General features: G+C 38.6%; 2 protein-coding genes across 5 annotated transcripts in view; both read right to left on the bottom strand.

The window, feature by feature from the left end:
• LOC112296309 (membrane cofactor protein) overlaps nucleotides 1–8474 on the bottom strand; it is a 44593-nt gene extending 36119 nt beyond the window's left edge. For 2 of the 4 annotated variants that reach the window (XM_045186583.2, XM_053915792.2), the window contains exons 1-3: nucleotides 8244–8373; nucleotides 5399–5584; nucleotides 4962–5061 (exon numbers count right to left, since the gene is read on the bottom strand). In XM_045186583.2, coding sequence (XP_045042518.1) covers nucleotides 4962–5061; nucleotides 5399–5584; nucleotides 8244–8364 — 407 coding nt within the window. In that variant the 5' untranslated portion in view covers nucleotides 8365–8373. Of the gene's footprint in view, nucleotides 1–4961; nucleotides 5062–5398; nucleotides 5585–7775; nucleotides 8117–8243; nucleotides 8374–8409 lie in introns of those variants that run through there. The other 2 variants (XM_024551186.4, XM_045186667.3) reach the window with 2 other exon arrangements.
• A 4058-nt stretch (nucleotides 8475–12532) lies between these two features.
• Nucleotides 12533–22217, bottom strand: part of LOC112318208 (complement receptor type 2) — a 153309-nt gene continuing 143624 nt past the window's right edge. The window contains exons 48-51 of the mRNA XM_053914640.2: nucleotides 22003–22026; nucleotides 21127–21202; nucleotides 17509–17700; nucleotides 12533–12784 (exon numbers count right to left, since the gene is read on the bottom strand). Coding sequence (XP_053770615.1) covers nucleotides 17526–17700; nucleotides 21127–21202; nucleotides 22003–22026 — 275 coding nt within the window. The 3' untranslated portion in view covers nucleotides 12533–12784; nucleotides 17509–17525. The remainder of the gene's footprint in view (nucleotides 12785–17508; nucleotides 17701–21126; nucleotides 21203–22002; nucleotides 22027–22217) is intronic.

Below are 22217 nucleotides of genomic sequence, written 5' to 3'. Positions count from 1 at the left end.
ACCAACTATATGGGAAAATATATTTGTCAATGATACCTCGGACAAGGGTTTGATCTCCAAAATATATAAAGAACTCACATGACTCCACTCCAGGAGGACAAACAACCCAATTAAAAAGTGGGCAAAGGACTTGAACAGACACTTCTCCAAGGAGGACATACAAGGGCCCAGAGACATATGAAAAAATGCTCAGCATCACTAGCCATCAGACAGATGCAAATTAAAAACACAATGAGATACCACTTCACACCAGTGAGAATGGCCAACATAAACAAATCAACAAACAAATGTTGGAGAGGATGTGGAGAAAAGGGAATCCTAGTGCACTGTTGGTAGGAATGCACACTGGCGCAGCCACTGTGGAAAACAGTATGGAATTTCCTCAGAAAACTAAAAATGGAACTGCCTTTTGACGCAGCAATTCCACTGCTGGGATTATCCCCTAAGAAACCTGAAAAAATAAATCTAAAGAACCTATGCACCCCAATGTTCATAGCAGCACAATTCACAATAGCCAAATGTTGGAAGCAACCTAAGTGCCCATCAGTAAATGAATGGATCAAAAAAGAAACAACAACAAAAAAAAACTATGGTACATTTACACAATGGAATTCTACGCAGCAGAGAAAAAGGACCTCCTACCCTTTGCAACAGCATGGATGGAACTGAAGAGCATTATGCTAAGTGAAATCAGCCAAGAGTGAGGGACAAACACCATATGATCTCACCTTTAACTGGAACATAATTAACAAAAGAAAAAAGCAAGTAAAATATAACCAGTGATATTGAAAGTAAGAAGAATCTGACAGTAACCAGAGAGGAGGTGAGAGGGGATAATAGGGGGAAGGGTTTGCAGGAACTACAATAAAGGATACATGGACAAAAACAAGGGGGAAGGTGCAAACAAAAGAGGGAGGGGGATTTGGCTAGGGTGGGGGGAGGGGGGGAAATGCAGACAACTGTAATTGAACAACAATAAAAGAAATAAATTTTTTTAAATCTCCGATTATTTGAATTCACAGTACTCTCTCCTTCTGAATTCTCATTGAAATATTCAGGAATATCTATTTGATATTTCCTATTTACTATTTTGTTTTGACCTTTCTCTGTATATATTCTGTTGTTCAATAAGGTTACCATTTCTTTGAAAAGAATTTATGTCTTAAATGTTTGATATCCCTCAAAATGCTTGAGCAGTCTTTCTCTAAAACTAGTAAGTGGATGTTCCTTTTTTTTTTTACGTGATTAAGTTAAAAAATAGTGAAACTGCTTGTACATAGTTTGGTTGCCTTTTCCATCGAGGCTCACTTATTCCCCTCTCCCCATATTTTAGTGTTTTAAGAGAGAATTCTGAGAAGATGGCAGAGTAGGAAGCACTAGGACTCTGTCTACCCAACTAGACAACAATTTCAATGGCAGAATCTGCTTGATGCAACTATTTGGAACTCTGGAGTCTACTGAATGCTTGCAACTTCCAAGGGAAGACTCTGACACGTAAACGTAATTTCAATAAATTTCAGCTCTTAGGAAAATAGGACGTACACACCCTCCACCACCTGCAATGGATTGATCAGGCAGCTGTGTATGTGTTCTTGAAGCAGCTTGAAGTAAGTTGGTGGGCAAAAAGTTCCTGACCTACAGATATCAGGGGTCTGAGTTCTGATTCCTACTTCTGGTCACAAAGAAGTGGACAAAAACATGGGCAGTTATTTTTGTGGCATCTCCTTCCTCTCTAGTATGCCCTTTTCTCCCCAGCTGAAATTATTTTCAGGGGATTTATAGATCCTGCATCCTTTTCTCCTCATTTCATATTTTGCCTTTCCTCTCTCAGGAACCAGACATTAAAAATAAGGATATTCAAAAAACAACTGCATGTATATGGAATATTAGAAATTGAGTGCATGTTCCCATGGAAATGCTCTGAAACAACCTGAATAGACTTCCAGTTTACATCTGAGGCTGATCCTCAGCAGAGAGATACCCTACAACAATCAAATATACAAAAACAATCACACAAAACCCCAGTAAGGCCAAAGAATGGTGAAGAAGCTGATTTCTAGAGTTACCACAGTATTAGATTTAAATATGCAGTATTCCACAAAAAGAAAATCACAAGGCATGCAAAAAAAGAGGAATACGTGGTCCATTAAAAAACAAAACAATAGAAGCTGTCCCTGATAAAGCAGGATGGCAAATTTAGTAGACAAAGACTTCAAAACAACTCTCTTAAAGATGCTCAAAGAACAAAATGAAGTGGAGAAAGTCAAGAAAATGACGTGTGAACAAAATTGAAATATCAGTAAGATGATATAAAACCTAAAAAAAGGTGAAAAGAAATTCTGGAGCTCAGAAGTACAATGACTGCTATGAAAAATTCACTAGAGGGATTAAAGGCAGATTTGAGCAGGCAGAAAAAAGAATCACTGCTCACAAAGCTAGGCCAATGAAATTTATTCTGTCTGAAGAACAAAAAGAAAACAGAGTAAAGAAAACTTAACAGAGCCTAAGGGACCTGTGAGATACCACCAAGTAGACCAATATATGCATTGTGGGAATCCCAAAATGAGAAGAAAGATAGCATGGGCACAAATATATATAAAGAAATCATAGCTGGCAACTTCCAAAACTAGATAAAAGATGTAAATATAAACATCCAAGAACTCAATGACCTCCAGGTAAAATGATTTCAAAGTGGCCCACACCAAGACATAATACAGTTGACTCTCCAGATCTGCAGGTTTCACAAATGTGGATTTAACCAACCAAGAATTCAAAATATTCTTTAAAAAAAGTACAGATTTTTTTCCTTGTCATTATTTCATAAACAACACAGTATTACAACTATTTACATAGCATTTATATTATATTATTGTAAGTAATCTACAGATGAAGTATACAGGAGGATATCCATAGGTTATATGAAAATATTATGCCTTTTTATATGTGAGAATTGGATTGGTATCCACAGGGGGATACTAATCTTTTGTGGATATCTAAGGACTACTTCAATTGAACTTTCAAAGACCAAAGACAAAGAGAGAATCTTAAAATTAGGAGAAAAATGAATCATCACATACAAGGGATACTCAATATAATAAGCAGATCATCAGAAACTTTGGAACCCAGAAGACAATGGGCTGTTATACTAAAAGTACAAAAAGAAAAAAAAAACTTTAAACCAAAAATACTCTATCCAGCCAAACTGTCCTCAAAAGTGAAGGGGAAATTAAGACAGTCCCAGGAAAACAAAAGCTGAGGGAGTCTGTGGCCACCAGAACTTCCCTGCAAGACATTCTCAAGGGAGTCCTCCAAGGTCAAATTAAAGGACACCACAAAGTAACCTTGACCCAAAAAGAGAAACAAATATCTCACTAGATATGAATACAAGGGCAATTATAAAAGCTTGTATTCTTGTAACAATAGTTTGTAACTGTAATTTTTGTATTCTTCATAATTTAAGAGATAATACATTTAAAGAAAAGTATTAGTGTGAAGTGTTACTGTCACTTTGTTTTTTAACTCCCAATCTTGTTTTCTATATGTTAAGAAATAATGTATTTAAAAGAACTGTTAATTTATGCTTTGGGACACACAGTATATAAAGATGAAATTTTGTGATGGTAACAACCACATGGCATGGGTATGAAGTTATAAAGGAGTTAGGTTTTTATGTGTTTTAATTTCAATTGATATAACTTTAGGATTTTAAATGTAATCCCCATAGTAACCACAAAGAAAATAGCCATAGAATATACACAAAAAGGAAATGAGAAAGGAATTTAAATATTTCATTATAAAAAGATGACTAAAAAAGCCCTGGCTGGTGTGGCTCAGTGGTTGAGTGCTGTCCTGTGAATCAAAGGGTTGCTAGTTTGACTCCCAGTCTAGGGAACATGCCTGGGTTACTGGCCAGGTTCCCAGTAGGGGGCGCACTAGAGGCAACCACACATTGATGTTTCTCTCCCTCTCTTTCTCTCTCTCCTCCCCTCTCTAAAAAATAAAATAAATAAAATCTTTAAAAAAAGAGATGACTAAAAAAAGAAGACAGTAATGTTGAAAGGGGACAAAAAAGCTATCAGGCATATAGAAAACAAGTAGCACAAAGACAGAAGTCCCTCCTTGTTACCAACAGTTTACATTTAAATGACAAACTCTCTAATCGAAAGAAAGAGGTTGAAAGAATGTACAAAAACCACACGATCGATCCTACTATATGTTGCGTATGAAAGACTCACTTGAGATCCAAAGACAAAATCAGGTTGAAAGTGAATGATGGAGAAAGATATTCCATGTAAACATTATCCCAAAAAAGAGCAGGGATGGCTATATTAGTATTAGATAAAATAGACTTAAAATCAAAATGGTTACAAGAAACAAATATGACAGATCTTAAATATTATTAAATAAAAGATATTTATAAAACGTGGGTATAACAGTTATAAACACTCTGACATCTAATGACAGACATCAAAATATATGAAGCAAATGGAATTGAAAGGAGAGATGCACATTTCTATATAACAACCATTTGTACAATAACAGTTAAATGACTTCGATAGCCCACTTACAATAAAAGATAGAACAACCAGACACAAGATATGTAAGGAATTAGAGGACTTTACTGACACAACATTTCTGTGAGCCATGCTTCAATTCTGAGAATTGTTTTGCTTTTTTTAAAGTAGGGTGCACTTTGTTGTCAAGGATAAAGTCATTGTGATTACTACATTTGTGATGCTTACAATAATCTAATTATTACATATAGCAAGGGTTATATACTTCGGCTTTCCCCTGATGTAAATTTCTTTTCAGTTTCCATAAAAAGCCCAAGAGTTGATTGGGTACAAGTACAACTTGTCACACTGAAAGCAAGATAAAATCAACTTTATGGAAATACTTAAGAAGAGAAGAAAAACAACATGGAATTGGTAATACCATATTTTCTCTAAGGAGCAACGTACCCATCATCACAATAAAACTCAGCTTCTTTATCGAATTCAAAGCCCATCTGTAGGGCAACTACTCCACCATTTGGGATTTTCGGAGTTGGACATGATTTTCCTAAAAGAAAAAATTTAAATTATTTAATACAAATTTCAAAACAAATTTAAATCAATATCAAAATTCTACACTGTTCAATTCATGCACTATTATATTCTTGAGTTAACTATTATAAAGGAAAATGTAAAATTCACATTTACTCTGGCAACCAACTGCCTACAGAAAAATTTCTGAGAGATCTGTCAAATCCTAAAAACTGCACTGCTATCTAAAAACCTAGTTTCACCTGAGAAAATCTTCATTGCCGTAGTGGAAAATGGACCCTAAATTGTGTAAAGAAATAAATAAACACTAGAGCAAACACACACATATAAGAAGAAAGGGTTTGTTTACTTACTGTAGCAGGCTTCATCAATAGGGTACCATGTACTATTTGGCTCACAAAAGGTGTTGTAGGGAGAAAATAATTTATAATAGTATCCTGGTTTACAATCATAAAATACTTTCTCCCAAATCACATATGAAGATTTAGGGACACCCTTTATCGTCATAGAGTCGAACTCTGGTGGTTTACCACAGTCACCTAAAAATAAGAAAATAAGAACATAAAAATAAAACATTTAATCTCCGACTAACCAGGGACTGTGGCCTGGTATCAGGTAGGTAGTACAGAATAAATGGAACACTCCTTGGCAAGATTTTAAATAACTGTTCCCTGCTTTTACCCAAGTGGTGGTAGTAATGGACAATGTGCTACACTTTAAGTAACAATGTATTGGCTTTTGGTTTGTTGGGGCGTGAGCTGAATTTTCCTTCAACAGTAAGTTTAAGAAACAAAAATCAATGTTTTAGGTTGGAGATACACACACATGCACACATGTACATCATACTCCATTTTTTTCCTAAATTCATTTCAAAACTCACTTCTCCTCTAAGAAATCTTCTGTAGTATATAGCACTCTGCCCAGATTACTTACTCTCCCCTCGTTTGAAACAAACTTTTCATTTACTTTAGGCTTAGTCTCCTCTCAGGAGGCAAATCCCTAGAAGGTAGAAGTCATATGCTTTTCTGTTCTACTACATTCTACCCAGTGCTCAAGAAATGCTATGGTAAGAGGTGATTATTAAATAAACCTTTTATGGATCATAGAGCAAAATAAATATGGACTAAAGTATTTCAAAAATATACAAATTCATTTCGTATTAGTGAATTGAGCATTTTATAAGTGAACAGATGCCATTTAAATGTCAACATTTACTACTTTGAATAGCTCAATGTGAACAGAACCTGCTTTCTCACACATTATTTTAAATGTAATATAATCTTCCTTCACTGACCAGTAGATTTTGCGTTCCCTCAGAAGCTCCCTGAGGCAGCTGTTTGGGCTGTAAATCCAATATATCCTACAGTAAAGCTACTATATTGCTATGCTTTTAGAACTTTTTACTTCTCTTTCATTTTGGTAGTTTTTTTCTTCATAGTTTCGTTTTTATTTCAGCAATTCCTCTTATTTTTAATTATTCATGGGCTTGAAAACCTAACAGATGTGTTAGAACAATCACGTGAAATAATGTGATGGTGACACATCAAGTCCCAAAGGGCTGAAAGAATGCAGAGGCCTCTCCTCCAAGGTTGAGGACCTAAGGAGAAAGGTCTGTTTTGATCCCTGAGGAAGCCCTCAGTTTCTTACTCCCTGGATTAGTACTATTTCAGAGTGTGAGACCAGTCAAGAGAACTCTAAAAGACGTGAAATTTTACTCTTATTTCGTGTCATATTCTAAATTCTAAGATTCTCTACATACACGCAGGCCCACATTTCATTGCCATAATGTCCCGAAATCGAGCTACTGACAAAATGTTTTCAACATTGCCCCTGTGCTGACCTAGTATCTGAATGCTCCTCAATCAACCATCCAAGATAAAAGCAGAAAGTAACCCAAAAGCCCCCGTAATTAACAGCATTTTAAAAAAGAAGATTTATATAGAGGTGAGTTTTATTAACATTACATTTACTGAACACCCTGAGCTAGATATTTTCACTTATAATAGGAAAACAAACATGAGCTGGAAATTTTATATAATTCCGTTCCTATACAAATGTATAACATCATTCTAGAATTTCCTGGAACCATCACGAAAGAAATCACATAACAGCATGTCTGTGATTAAATTATGCAACTGTCGCTTGTTTTATGCTGTCAGTCTCAGTTAACTACCCTGAAAGTGGATGGCCTTCAGCTTTTAGTTTGAGCTGTGTTGTGTGTGTGTGTGTGTGTGTGACCATATTATCATTATTTATTGTTCATTTCTTACGTTGCTCATTTCCTACTAGGTTTGATTACCAAACTTTTTTTATTTATTTTTTTAAGTTTCTTCAGATCTTCCCTTAAATAGAGCCTAATCTAATTTTAAAAAGTAAAACATTGCCCAAAGGCATTCAAGAAGAGAATAGTTTATTGTCTATATTGGACGGGAATAGGAAGGTGACTCCATAGTTTAAAAAAAAAAAGGCAGCAAGCCAATACCAATATGAGTTTAGGGCAACAAGGAGCCTGTTGCCTTTATGTGCAAAAAGCACCGCATGGCGTTACCAATCCCTCTAAATCCCAGGGCTCTCACTCAAGGCCTCCCCTGCAAAACATGTGCCTTCCAGCCCCCATACAAAGCAAGCAGTGAGCTTCCTTGCCCCCACTCCACACCGCTAGCCTGGACGTTTCTGTAAACCACACCCCAGTTCCCCCAGCCCAACAAAGCCGGCCACAAACACTCTCACCTCGCCCAGGGAACAGAGCGCAGAACCTCTCTCCACAGTCACAGCACGGGCCCTAGCAGCATCCCCAAGCACCGGGCACTGAACAGCAAGCCCTCACCTCAGGACAGGTGAGGGTTTCCATCCTTAATGACCCAGTCCCCAAACACCTGAAAGCTTTTGCTGGAGACACACCTTCGCCCCGGGCAAAACCCGGCAGCACCTAGTGCCCGGAAAGGCTCAGTGCCCTCTACCAAGCAACATTACCCGCTGGAACTACAGGACCCCACCATCCTGGATCCGCCACAGCACAACCCTGAGGCTCTGTGGATGAGCACTGTATGTACCCCAGCTCCCCATCATCGGGGTCGACCAAGCCCCGTGCTTCCTACCCGACCCACCAAGCGAATCCCCCCGCCCTTGGCTCTGGTCTGTCTGCTCCCTGACCCGCTACATTCGCCTCCGGACTGCACACCGTGTCCAGATTCCTACCAAAGGACGTGGGTAACCGGACCACTAAGGCCATCAAAAGAATCTTAGCGAAGCTCCAAGGAAAAAAAGGATTCTTGGGGCGGCAGGGAAGTGCCCTGCGCAGCTTGCAAGACGCTGTCATCTTCCAGGATGTCAGCAGGAAATCTGAGGGACAGTGAGCATTTACCTTTTTGAGTGCGAGCACCAGACGCAACAATCGCTAGACTCACAAAGTGTTAAGTGAGTAACCGCAGGTGGGCGTGAACTGCGGCGCCACTGTGGCTGGGCGGGGCCGCTCCGCGAGTAGAAAGGCGGGGCCGGGGCCTGGAGTCGGCCCGTGAGCACCGGACGGAACCGGTTGTCTCCTTTGCTGGGTCCTAATCCACCCGGGTCAATTGGCCGCTCTGGAAAGTAAACGAGCTGGTGGAGTCGTATTTGCGTCTTTTCCGGAACGCAGGATAGAATAAAGCACATCGCCCTGGGGAAAGGGAAAAAAAAAAAACAAGAACAAACAAACCAGATCCTAGACAGTGGATCTCCTAGGGGCCAGCAGACCTCTAGGGTTCCACCTTTGTCCTCAGGTCTCCAAACTGTTAGTAGTGCCAGGGCCCTTGCTCAAATTTGGCATTAAGCAGGCATAATTAGGGGCAATACTTGAGTTTTTCGTTGTTGAATGTTTGCTTCCGAATCCCATCAAAGCCTGATGGTTTGGCCACTGCACACCCAACCCCTAATACAAAGGATTCTGCCCATACTCCCCTGAGAAGACCCCTGGGAAGGTAAATTATCAAACACTGTTGTTCTATCTTTTTCAAAAAAACTTTGTTCAGAAACAAAGTCGGATTTGTCTCTGAAAAGAATGAGCTACAAGCGTCTGCACAGAAAACCTTCCTAAATTAGGCACTGCAAGCTGACCTGAGATGTGGAGCTAATGCCTGTCCCTTAGCCTTGAGATCATTTTAGGGACTGAGTTCAAAGGAAAAGTATAGGCAAGGCTTTGAGTGAAGTAGAGGAATAAAAATTGGAGTGGTTCCTCCAATTTTTGCTAAAAATGTTATTAATCTGTCAAATTAAAATGAGAATGAGAATATACATGCTAATAGACCAGGTTTTCAGCTGTGTGGTTGATGTTTTTTAAAGCAAATGAAATCTAGAGAAAACAAGATATAGCAGTACTTATATCAGACAAAACAGATTGCAAGGTAAAAAGGAAAAGAGAGACAAAATTGACATTTTGTCATGATAAAGGGAATAATTTATCAAGGAGACATAACATGTTACTATACATGTACCCAGCCTGGGAGCACTGAAATATATAAAGCAAATTACTGACAGACCTAAAGGGAGAAACTAATATAATAGTAGGAGAACTGACAGCAATGGGTAGATCCTCCAGACGGAAAGTCAATAAGGAAATATTAACCTTGCATGACACATTTGACCGAATAGACTTAACTGATATCAATAGAACTTTCCATCCCAAAGGAAAAGAATGTGTATTCTCAAGTGCACATGGAACTTTCTCAAGGACCGACCATATGCTGGGGCACAAAATTAGTTCCAATAAATGTAAAAAGACAGAACTCATGCTAAGCAAATATTCCAACCACAATGGTATGAACCTGGAAATGTTTACAAGAAGAATTCTGGGAAAACCACAAATATATGGAGGTTAAACAACACTCTACTGAATAGCTTTTGGGTCAAAGAAAAATTAGAGGTCAAAAGATACATAGAGATAAATGAGAATGAAAATAGGGGGACAAATTAAAATTGGGGGATACAGAAAAAGTATTACTAATATGGAAGTTTATAGCATTATAAGCCTACCTCCAGAAATATAAAAATATCCAAAAAACCCATTTAACATACTGAAAAGAACTTGAAACAGAATAACAAATTAAACCTAAGTTACTTAGAAGAAAGGAAGTACTAAAAAAATCAGAGTGGAAATAAATGAACCAGAAAATGAAAAGACGATAGGAAAAATTAATAAAACAAAGTGCTGTTTTTTTAAAAAAAAGATAAACAAAATTGACAAACCTCTGGCTGCATTCACTAAGGAAAAAAACAGGAAAAATACAAATACAGAAAATCAGAAATGAATGAGGAGAAGTTACAATGGATGCCACAAAAATATAAAGGATTATACAAGAGTACTTATGAAAGATATATGCCCCCTAATTCAAAAACCTAAAAGAAATGAACAAATTCCTACAAGTGTACAACCTTCCTAGACTGAATCATGAAGAATTGGAAAATATTAATAGACTGATAATTAGTAAGGAAATTGAAATAGTAATAAAAAAACAAAAGTCCAAGAACAGATGGATTGACTAGTAAATTCTACCAGACATTCAAAGAAGAATTAATACCAGTTCTTTTCAGCCTCTTCTGAAGAATTGAAAAGGAGGGAATGGTTGTGAACTCATTTTATGAGGCTAAGGTTACCCTGATACCAAAACAAGGCAAGGACAATACACACATGCAAAAGAAAATTACAGGCAATATCTCTGATGAACACAGATGAAAAATTCTAAATAAAATAATGCAAATCAAATACAATAGTATATATTAAAAGGATCTTACATCATGAACAAGAGGGGTTCATTCCAGGGATACAGTATTGATTCAATATCCACAAATCAATCAATATGACATATACCACATTAACAAAATAAAAAATAAAAATTGTATGATCATATCACTAGATGCATAAAAAGCAAATGAAAAGCAAAGTAAGACACGACATCCATTTATGATAAAAAGCACTTCATAAAATGGGTATAAAAGGAAAGTTCCTCGACATAATAAAGGCTATATGTGGCAAACCCTCAGCTGACATTAGACTCAATGGTATAGAAACTGATAACATTCCTCTGAGATCAGGCACAAGACTGGATGCCACTCTCACCGCTGTTGCTCAGCGTAGTACTGGGAGTCCTAGCCAGAGCACTGAGGCAAGACAAAGAAATAAAAAGCATCCAAATTAGGAATGAAGAAATAAACTGTTACTCTTTTCAGATGACATAATTCTATATATAGAAAACTCTACACTCCACCAAAAAACTATTAGACATAATAAACAAATAAAGTTGAAAGAAACAAAGTCAATATACAAAAATTGTTATGTTTCTATATACTAATAAAAATAGAAATGAATAAAACAATGCCATTTACAATCACACCCACAATAATAAAATACTTAGGAATAAACTTAACAAAGGAGGTGAAGAACCTGTGCACTGAAAACTACAAGAAGTTTTTGAAAGAAATTAAAGAAGACACCAAGGAATGGAAAGATATTTCATGTTCATGGATTGGAAGAATCAACATAGCTGGAATGTCCATATTACCCAAAGCAATCTACAGATTTAATGCCAACTCTATCAAAATCCTAATGGCATTTTTCACAGAAAATACCCTCATGTTGACATGGAACCACAAAAGACCCCCTAATAGTTATAGCAATCCCGATAAAAAAAAAAGAATAAAAAACGAAATCACTAAGGTTCTAATTTATATATAAATTATCCTTTTATTTAAATTTTAGCATGTTTTTAAAACAGAACATAGTACAGAGTACTTTTGAAAGAAACCTTCGGAAATACACAAAACTTATTTTTTCCCAGATATTTCTCTTGAATATCCTTGACCCACCTTTCCTATAGTCGTTTAATGTGCTTTTAATAAACAGAAATTGCTGACTTTTCTTTGAGAAAGTGAAAGATGATATAGCATATATTTACTTCAGTTTGTCTTAAAACAGTGGATTCTGCTTTACAAACAAAAAGGAAGGTATTTAAGAAAGAAATGTATGTGTGTGTGTATAAAGAAAGAATGTGGATTAAAGCATTAACAGTGGTTATCATTGAGTAGCATACTTATATGTGACATTTGTTTTTTATACCGTTCTCCTGCACTTTCTAAATTCTCCTTAATGAGTCCACTCCACATCACAGTTAACAGTTGATCAGCACGAGTTTGAACTGCACAGGACCACTTATATGTGGATATTTTTCACTAACTATCCAGGTGGCCCTCCATATCCTGTGATTTCGCATCCAGGACTGAGCAAGCCACAGACTGGAAACAGCATTTTTATTTAGGTGGCACCACTTAACCCCCACATTGTTCAAGAGTCATCCGCATAAACAATTAAACATAAGAAAGACAAATGACAAACTTGTAAACAGAAATCCTAGGGGACACCTTCTTCTTTTGCATAACTGAGACTGAGAGTATTTACACATCCTAAGTGCAGTCTCCCCCCCCCCCCCCCCCCCCCCCCCCCCCCCCCCCCCCCCCCGAGCAGACAGTGTGTGCTTTCAGCACAAAGGAGGAAGATGGAGCAACAGTGTCCAAACTAAGACGATGGAGCTTCCTGAGGTACTGGGAGAGCTTCAGCATCTTCAAGTGCACATGTCTGCGTCTCCGTGAAGTCACTTCAAAGGTTTTATGAGTCTCAGGTCTAATTCTCTTGGAATGAATTGGCTCTTTTCCAATGATCATTTTAATTTGAGGTGTTCTCCGGCTTTTTAGTACTTTGTCAAGGAATGGCACTGAAATAACAGGGATTTTTATTTAGATGACAGCATGCTCAACAACTGACCTTCCCCAAATTTATGTGCTGATAATCATGATGCTGGCATTACATAGGAGTTACAAGTTTGAAAGAAGTGTTCATTGCTCACTGTTGTGGTTGCCGTGTGGGGCACAAGACAGTGTGGCAGAAATTGAGGTGCCGAGTAGGTAAGAGAGAGATGAGTGAATAGGGTGAATAACTTGACCATTCCCCATTTCTTCTTTTGTCAAAGAAAAAGTGTCCTGAAAGTTGAGCAGCTAACTAAAAAGAGCCTCTTTTCAGAAGATGTACAGATTCCTTGTAACCCGCACACTCTTTCCTGAAGTCTCCTTTCTGAACCGTTGTTGTGGCAGGGGAAAGTACACTGGATCTGGCAGGTTGGAGAGGGTTTGCCTTCAGAAAGTATGTCCTCTTCCCCTTATCACAGTCAAGATAGAAAGGAGGTGTTGTGTAGCCTCAGATCCATCCAAAAGCTTCCTTGGCCATGCTGAAGCCTCTCCTCTTTCTTAAGGCCATGAACACGGTCTTGTCACAAATGGACAGACCCCTGATAAAGCCCATCAACTCACCTGTAAACCCAGTAATTTCTGTCACCTGACCCCACATCATTGTTCTCTTTCTAGCTCACAGGTGTTCCCAACATCATAAGTCACCTGTATCAACACTGAGCATTTTCCAAAAAAAAAACCCCAAACACAAAACACTGATCATTTTCATGTGCTTCCACATGTGGCTGTGTCTTTAGAGTCTGCTTCTTTACTTACATAACCCTCTCTGACCTTGTACCAGGCCTGAGTGCACAGATCTGCAGCTTGGTACAGACTCTAATTCACTCTTTGTCTATGAGATGGGGACACAAATGATTAAGTTTTCTCCTGTAGAACACCTATGGTCAAAATGTTAATCTTTAAATGAAAATTTGAGATAAATTCATTAAGGAATTCCTACCTTTTTATTAAAAGGTGGCCAACAGTCAATGAACACAATTTGAGATGCACCCTGATGTAAAAGAATGTTTCCAAGAAAGAAGGAGCTCCTACCCTTTGCAACAGCACAGATGGAACTGGAGAGCATTACGCTAAGTGGGATCAACACGTGGTGAAAGACAAATACCATATGACCTCACCTTTAACAGGAACCTGATCAACAAAACGAACATGCAAGCAAAATACAACCAAACACACTGAAATTGAGAACAGGCTGACAGTGATCAGAGGGGAGATGGGAGGAGATTACAAGGGGAAAGGGTGAAGGGTTTGCAGGAACAATTATAAAGGACACGTGGACAATAACAAGGAGGGGTGGAAACTGGGGAGGGAGGTGGGGAGAGCTGGGGTTGTGGAGAGGGGTAGGGGGAAAAGGCAGAAAACTGTACTTGAACAATTAAAAAAACAACCCCCCCCAAAAAAGTTGAGGACAAATAAAATTTAGGTAAATTCATTCTCAAATATTTATCAAACACTTCTCATTTGGTTAAGTCTATACTCAGAAATTTTGGGAACTTTAAAAATATGGTCCTTACTTGTAAGTGAATTTAGCATGGGAGAGCAAACATATAAGCACAATGTAAGGTACCCTATAAGTGAATGATCAATGTTTATAGAATTAAAAATGAGCAAGTGAATGAATGCAATAGAGTTAATGGGTAAAAAACAGTGATAGAAATGCCAAAAGCTGTGGGATGTATTTATATACAGTTTTAACAATGGGAAGAGTGATTGTCACTTGGTGAAACCAAAATCCTTCAAAATCAGATCAATATAATTTCAAAGTATAACCATGCAAATGTAAAGTAATATGGAAAGTAGCTTAACAATACTAACCACTGGGTGGAGGGTATTACAAGTAATTTTTATATATTTATATTTCTCAGCATTTTCTATGTTTTCAATAATAAGCACAAATTATCCTTGCAAGAACATAATTTATTTTAAAAGTTGGAATAGGCAGGAAGTGCTGTGAGTTTCAAAGAGAGACATTTCTTTAGACTGGAGTTATCTGGGAGAGCTTCTTGGGTGAGTGAATTCTAAGCTGGACTAATGCAACCTAGATTGTAAAAGAGGTGGAAATGTGTTTTAGGCGAGTAACCTGGCAGGAATGAGGCAAAATCATATAGTATTTTAATCAGTCTTTTGGAATATTTTTAAATGAACTATAACAAAGATAACCTTCACCTCACAATCTACTGCTGTTTAGTCTGTTTACACTGGGTGGCAGCATGGGTGCTATAAATCAATTTGGCATAACTTTTCTGTCAAAGTTCCCTAATAACAGAGAAAAACAAATCACCCCAAGGGCCTCAGAGGCTAACTTAAAGTACCATATTCTCTGCCTTATTTTATCTTAAAATCTCCTGAATTATTTGCCTTCTGCTCCCTCATAATGTGTTTGTGTTAATATAAAAATAATACTACTTTCCCTTTGAACTATATGAATAACCTCAGAATAAATACTCTCCTAGGAAGACATGCCATTTTCACTCACGACTTCCTTATCCCCTTGGTATAATAGCCACAGGCATATGTAAACGCCCAGTTGAGAAGGATCATTAAAGCTTCAAAAACTAAATGGCTCATCTGAATTATTAAATAACAATGTACATTTCCTTGGCTTCCATGACCAGTCATGAAAACGATCTATTTGACAGAGAGAAAGTGAGTAGAAACCAGATAATAAACATAGGGATTTGCCTACTCATTTCTCTTTAGGAGAAAATTGACCATACCCTGTACATTTTGGTTTAGAAAAAGTTGAATTGCCTGTTTCTTGGTTGATTATAAATGCCTCTCCCACCCCCCTTACCTTCCCTGGTGGCCACTTTCACTGTCCTCTGTAGAATTTAGGATTTCTGACACAGGTTTAGATACAAAATGCAAGGTTTACATTAATGCACATTGCTATGCGAAAGAGGTGGGCCAAAAAAACGTACTTAAAAATGTGGTGTTTCGCTTCTATGTTCCAAAGGAGTGGCCTGATCCCTTTCTAGAGCTTTTGCCGGTTTCTGAAAATGCCCTGGGGAACTTACGGATAGCAAATGTTAGGACTCCTGGGCATGGCCAGAGTAAACGAGGGCTGGATGAATTGCTCTGTATGCTGAAGAAAAGTGGAATTTTGAATTTACAAGAAAACCAAGAGTTGTAAGGTGGTACGCTGAGAGTGCATTAAAGATCTGAACAAAATGGACAAATGTCTAATGTGACAGAGGCTGGGAAACAGAGTAAAAAGCCAAGGCTTAAAGGGTACCTAGCCAGGGAGAAAATAATCATAGTGTGAAATAGTTCAGGCTTTGCTAAACTTTTCCTCTCAAGTCCCAGATAGTAAATAGGTTGGCTTTGTGAGCCATATGGTCTCTGGGTCTCTGTGGCATGTACAGTAGTCCCGCCTTATCCGTGGTTTCACCTTCCATGATTTTAGCCACCCACGGTCAAACCTGATCTGAACATATTAAATGGAAAACCAGAAATAAACAATTCATAAGTTTTAAATTGTATGCCATTCTCAGTAGCATAACGAAATCTCGTGTGATCCCACCTGGAATGTGCATCCTTCCTTTGCCCAGTGCATCCGCAGTATATGCTCCCTGCCTGCTAGTCACAAATAGCATGTGGGTTATTAGATGGACTGTCATGGTATCACAGTGCTGTGTTCAAGTCACCCTTATTTCACTTACTAATGGCCCCAAAGTGTAAGAGTAGTGATGCTGGCAACTTGATATGCCAAGGAGAAGCTCTGAAGTGCTTCCTTTAAGTAAAAAGATGAAAGTTTTCAACTTCAGAAAAGAAAAAAATTTTTCTGAAGTTGCTAAGATCTAAGTAAGGACACATCATCTACCCGTGAATTAGGAAGAGGGAAAAGAAAATTTGTGCTAGTTTTGCTGGCACACCTCAAACTGTGAAAGGCATGGCCACGGTGTGTGATGAGTGCATAGTTAAGACAGAAAAAACATAGTACATATAGGGTTCAGCACTATCCACAGTATTTGGAGTAACTGCAGATCTTAGAACATATGCCCCATGGGTAACGGGGGGACTACTGTTTCCAATTCTGTTATAGTGTGAAAAAGCCACAGACAATAGGTAAATGAATGGATAGCTGTATTCCAGTAAAACCCTATTTACAAAAACAGTTATTTTTACTTCAGTAATTTCTAATATTCACTTCTGTGTCGTGTGCCACTTTGGGTTGCAGTGTCATTTCCCATCACCCCACACCTTTAGCAAGCAGCTGGGCATTTACTACACAGCAGCTTGGGGCAGGGCTACCTGAGTGGGTGGAATGAAAGGATAAGACATGGTAACAAGCTCGAGAGGAGGAGGACAGAAAGGAGAGAGCCGTCCTAGGAGTTCAGGTGGGGGCAGAGGTCAGTGAAAGTGGGAAAGCAAGGGAAGAGGTGAAGAGGAAGTCTCCACCGGATCCTCAACAGATCCTGCACATTGAAGGGAAGCTGGGGGAGTTGGAGGCACACCCAAGGGGCAAACACTTGGGTTCCACCAGGAAAAGTAAAGCTTTCTACTTCTCAAAGGTCCATGGCATAAATGTGCAAAAGTACAGGAACGCTTTGAAAACCAGTGCCTGTGCACAGCACTGACAGAGCCCTCAGCCCCGATCACGGAGACAACAGTTATCCAAGAAAAGCAACAACAACCATGGTTTTTCCAGCTCCCGAAGTACTTCCGAACGTCTTTGGTATCAGTGACCTACCTGGGGCAGCATCATATTTAAATCCTGTGTCCATTTTCCACATCTGAGTTGTTGAAAACATTTGGAGTTAATTTGAATGTTAGGTACCTGCTATGTTCCTGATTTGTTTGCAGACTTTGTGCATGGTCACAGCTGCCTTCTTGGGGATGTAAATGGATATCCACTTCTTTAGGTTTTTCATCTCTATTACTGCTAATTGGCAGGGGAGAAAACAGATGGGAAAATAATTTAATTATATACATTTCAGTTTTGAAAGAAGTTAGTCGATGGCTTCATTTTGAAATTTCTGCACAAGTAGAGCACAACTTGCCTCAGGTTTTGGATATCTTTATAAGGCATCTAAAAAGAAAAATGTAACCAAGTCATGCTTTTCAAGACGAAGTAAAACTTTGGATTAGGAAATAATACTAAAACCAACCTATATGTTGCATCAGAACTCTAAACTGCTTCTAGACAAATGTTCGTGCTGTAAAACACATTTCCCTATTCCCAAAGTTATATTACTTAGTAACTACTGTTCAACAGGACTGTGACATCGAGCTTCATCATGTAAATGGCTTTGCACTGCAGTCTCACACAAGGCTTCCTTTTTCCCTGGTAGCGAATATACATGTCCTGTCTTTGGTACAAGACCTATAGCATAGGAAGTAGCAGTCGTTGTCCTGAAGATATATGAGAACTCAGTAAAATAAATATGTAACCACTTAAATCTTAATAATAAGTCATGTATAAATAACAACAGCTAACATTTTCTGACATTCATCATAAGCAATGCAGTCTGTTAAGCTGAGGTAGGACCTACTATTACCGCTATCTTTCAGGCAAGGATAATAAAGGTTAGAGAGACGAAGCATCTTTTCCAGGGTTGTAAAGCTAGTAAGTGCGTGTGAACACAGGTCTTACTGATTGCAAAGCCCGTGGTCTTACATGATATACTGTGCTGCCTCTTTCAGGGTTATTGAATGAGCAATTCATTTTAGATAAATGAAATGATACATAATGCCAGCACCTTTGTTTCAAGCACGCATTACTATTCAGGATTTAAGACTGGAAGCACAAAGAGGAAATTTATTCTACCACTTTCTGGGACGTCCTCATTACTTACTCTTTACGCTCTCATGTAAAATAGATGTGGGCCTCACTTGAGACAAAAAAGAAAACTGTGGGTCAGGAGCCAAAGCTTTCACGGGACGAGGAAAGGCAAACTTGAGATCCAGTATGAGGAAGGAGAGGGTTGTACATCCAGGTGGTATGGGCTTCCAAGGAGCAGTGATTGGGTGGTGAGATAAGTAATGGCCTGAAAGTTGTCTTGGATGATGAGTTATATATGGGGTGTGCGAGAATACAACCTTAATGAGTATGTAACAGTGGGGAATTATAGCAGTGATTGAAAAAAAACCCACACTAATCAGGTAGTAATTGTAGAATACGCTGTATTAACAGACTCACAGAAAAATCATGTATTAAAATTCTCCTTATGGGTCTTTTGTAGACATCAGCAGTTGCAGTTCCTACCTGACCTGGGAATGTCCCTGACCACAAGAACTGGACAAGCGTCAGCCATTCTTATCAGAAGCAGCAGAAATGTTGCCTGAACTTCCTGCTCCTGGACATCTGCAGTGAAACTGTAGATGGGGCAATAGAACTACACGATGACACACGCAGCAGATAACGCTGAAAGCGCCAGAGAGCAGAGCTGAGAAACTTTGTATCGCCAGAAATTCCTCTGTCTTCCTCTTCCCATGGTTCCATTAAGTAACCTAGCCAGGACGCCTGAGATGCCAAGATGGTTTTGGAGGCAGGAGCCTGCCATCTTCTCGGGTTGTAGGCTCCTGAATAAACCCCTTTCCTTCTCCACTAGAACCTGCTTCATGAGTTTGGCTTTCATGGGAGCGGACAGCCAGACCTGTTATTTTCCCGGCTTCAAGTAATGTTGAGTGAATGGCTACCTAGTTGGTTCATGGTGGTTATGAGAGAGTGCATACTGTTCTACAGAAGGATATTGGCTCAATATACCCAAACAGCTACAACAAACCCAGTTACAGAGGTGGGGAGGGGAGGTATATAAGAAAGGGATAAAAGAAATATTCCAGCTTTATAGTATATGCAGTTCTGGATACTGAATTTTCAGTAATATAGATTAAGAAATGAGCAACTAAAATGATCAATGGAACAGCTAAATGGGTTCAGGATTTTGAGTCAGATATCTGGAAATAAAAGCCTAACTCTTAACAACTTCCTACTGATATAATATTAAATGAGTCACTGAATTTCTCTGAATCTGCTTCTGTGCTTTGGAACTACATTGTTGTACTTACCTGCCTCTTAGAGTTGCTTTGAGTACCAAAGATAATAAATGGTGAAGTTACGCTAGCTGTTGCTGTTCGCATGATTCATGTTGTCTACTGCACAAGTGGAGGTCAAAAATTATTAAATAAAATTATTTTGAGTGCCTATAGGTGGTCCCTGCTCACAGGGAGAACATCACCAGGGAAGGGAGATGGTGAGGAGGTGGTGGGGACCAAAAGCATTAGAGATAAATTAACAGAGGTGGGAAATTCAAAGAAGGGGGAGGAAGGAAGTGGCTGGATCATTTGCAAAAAGTTCAGCTTGGCATTGTACTTTTAAAAATTTACATTGGTATGTTTTGTGAAATGTTAGAACTTCAATTTTTCTAAAGCTTCTTTAGGAGACTGCCTTTGTTTAGAAAACGGTTCAGCTAAATTTATAAGCTGTTTTCCATCGGTACGGAATTTGTTAAGCTTATAACATTGATTTCTTTGGTTTTGATGTCACTGATTTTATTCTTGTTAAAGGAACTAATACAGCCACTGTGTATCTTCTCTTCCCAATCAAGAATATTTCTTTATTTAGATCTTTATCCTTCCAAGGTTTTTGTAACTTTAAAGGTAAATGGTTCTTAAAGAAGAGTTTATTTATTTATTTTTAGAGAAAGGGAAGAAAGGGAGAAAGAGAGGGAGAGAAACATCGATGCAAGAGAGAAGCACTGATCAGTTGCATTTCATATGCCCCTAACTGGGGATTGAACCCACAACCCAGGCATGTGGCCTGACTGGGAACTGAACTGGTGACCTTTTGCTTTGGGGAATGATGCCCAATCAACTGAGCCACACCAGCCAGAGCTAAAAGGTAAATGGTTTTAATAAAATATTTATTTTTTTAAGTAACCAATGCAATACCTCAATCCTTCCACACTGGCAGCCTGAGACGAGTTTACCAGTGGGGCACACTCTCTGACCGCTAGCACCCCGACAGGGTCTGTGCACAGAGGTGGGAGTCTGGGACGTCTCCGCAAAGTGGGATACCAGCTGCCTCATTAACATCTTTGGGGAAATTCCTTCTGCCCGTTTTCTCTTAGGTAAAACTCAAGTCCTTCTTAAAATTCTAACCTTTTAAAAGAAGTGTTCTTAATATGGTATATACTAGCATGAATACTTCTCCATGCATAATGTGCTTCAAAGGCCTTCTTTATAAGAATTACTAAGTCATCTATTTATGTAGTGCTTTTAGCTGAGCTTTTCATTGACTTCTCCTTGGCTTCCAAGAGGAGGCAAGTATAGTAATAAACACTTTCTAAGAGAATGTGTCCGTACTGACCCTTTTTTGTGCTTTAGAATCATCCAACAGGAAACAATGATGGGCACGATACAGAAGATCACACCAAAGGATGTGCCTAGGCAGTAAAACAAGGCAATTAAATGCATGGAAAACATAATCCATAAATTTTAAACTCTATCTTAATATACAGTCTCTCTAGAGCTTGCCAATGATTTTTTAAAAAATGCAACTAAATTCTGGTTTAACAAACACTGACACAGGCTTACCTTTAAGGTTCCCCTTCTGCTTCTTATTTAATCAAGGACATTCATGTTACAACTACAGGATTATAGGTAAGGAGTGAGCAGAGCAGTTTCGTAACCTTTAGTCCAACAGCCGCCTTTCAACAAGTATATGAGGACAGTACTGGTGCTCCTGGGCTCCAGCTCTCCAGGGCCCTGCACGTGTCCCTTGTGTAAGGCCTGAGGCAAGAGCTATTGTATACCACAGACTCTACCAACTCCCTCTGAAGCAAACTATCATGACTGTTCCTCTCATGCACACAGGTTACAGAAATGGGCTTAGAAAATTGGTCTCCGGGGCCTCCAATGTGTGCAAGTGGGCATGACTATCATCCTGAAGAATATTCTCAGGCTGAATTCTCCATCTCCAATAAAATGATATGAATGACTGGTCATTTGTAATGGTTCAAAGATAGTATAGAAGCTTTGGGAGAGAACACGCACTGTCTATGCATAGGAGGATGCCAGTGTTGTCACACATGGCCTGAGTTTATCACTATTTCCTTTCTAAACCAAACTGCAGTGTAAGATATTTCGACCTCTCTGTTTCCATTTCATTCATTGTAAGTGGGTACTTCATATACTTACTGTTAGAGATGCTAGAGTTTCTCAGCAAACTCTTTACAGAACTTACCAATAATGAGAATGTCATGTGAGCCTAAAAAGAAGACAAAGGTCACAAATGCATCAGCCTCACACTTCACAGGAGCCCTCAGCCAGTGGCAGTCTATCCTAATTTTTGTCATTACACAGTCTAATTTTGTTCTAATATAAAAAAAACACCCACTGGTTTTACTCATCTCATTTATCATGTGAACTCAGTGACCTGTTTTTTTCTTTTTAACTTAA

Source organism: Desmodus rotundus, chromosome 12, assembly GCF_022682495.2.
Source record: "Desmodus rotundus isolate HL8 chromosome 12, HLdesRot8A.1, whole genome shotgun sequence".
NCBI classification, from domain to species: domain Eukaryota; kingdom Metazoa; phylum Chordata; class Mammalia; order Chiroptera; family Phyllostomidae; genus Desmodus; species Desmodus rotundus.
This window is presented reverse-complemented; position numbering and strand designations above follow the sequence as displayed.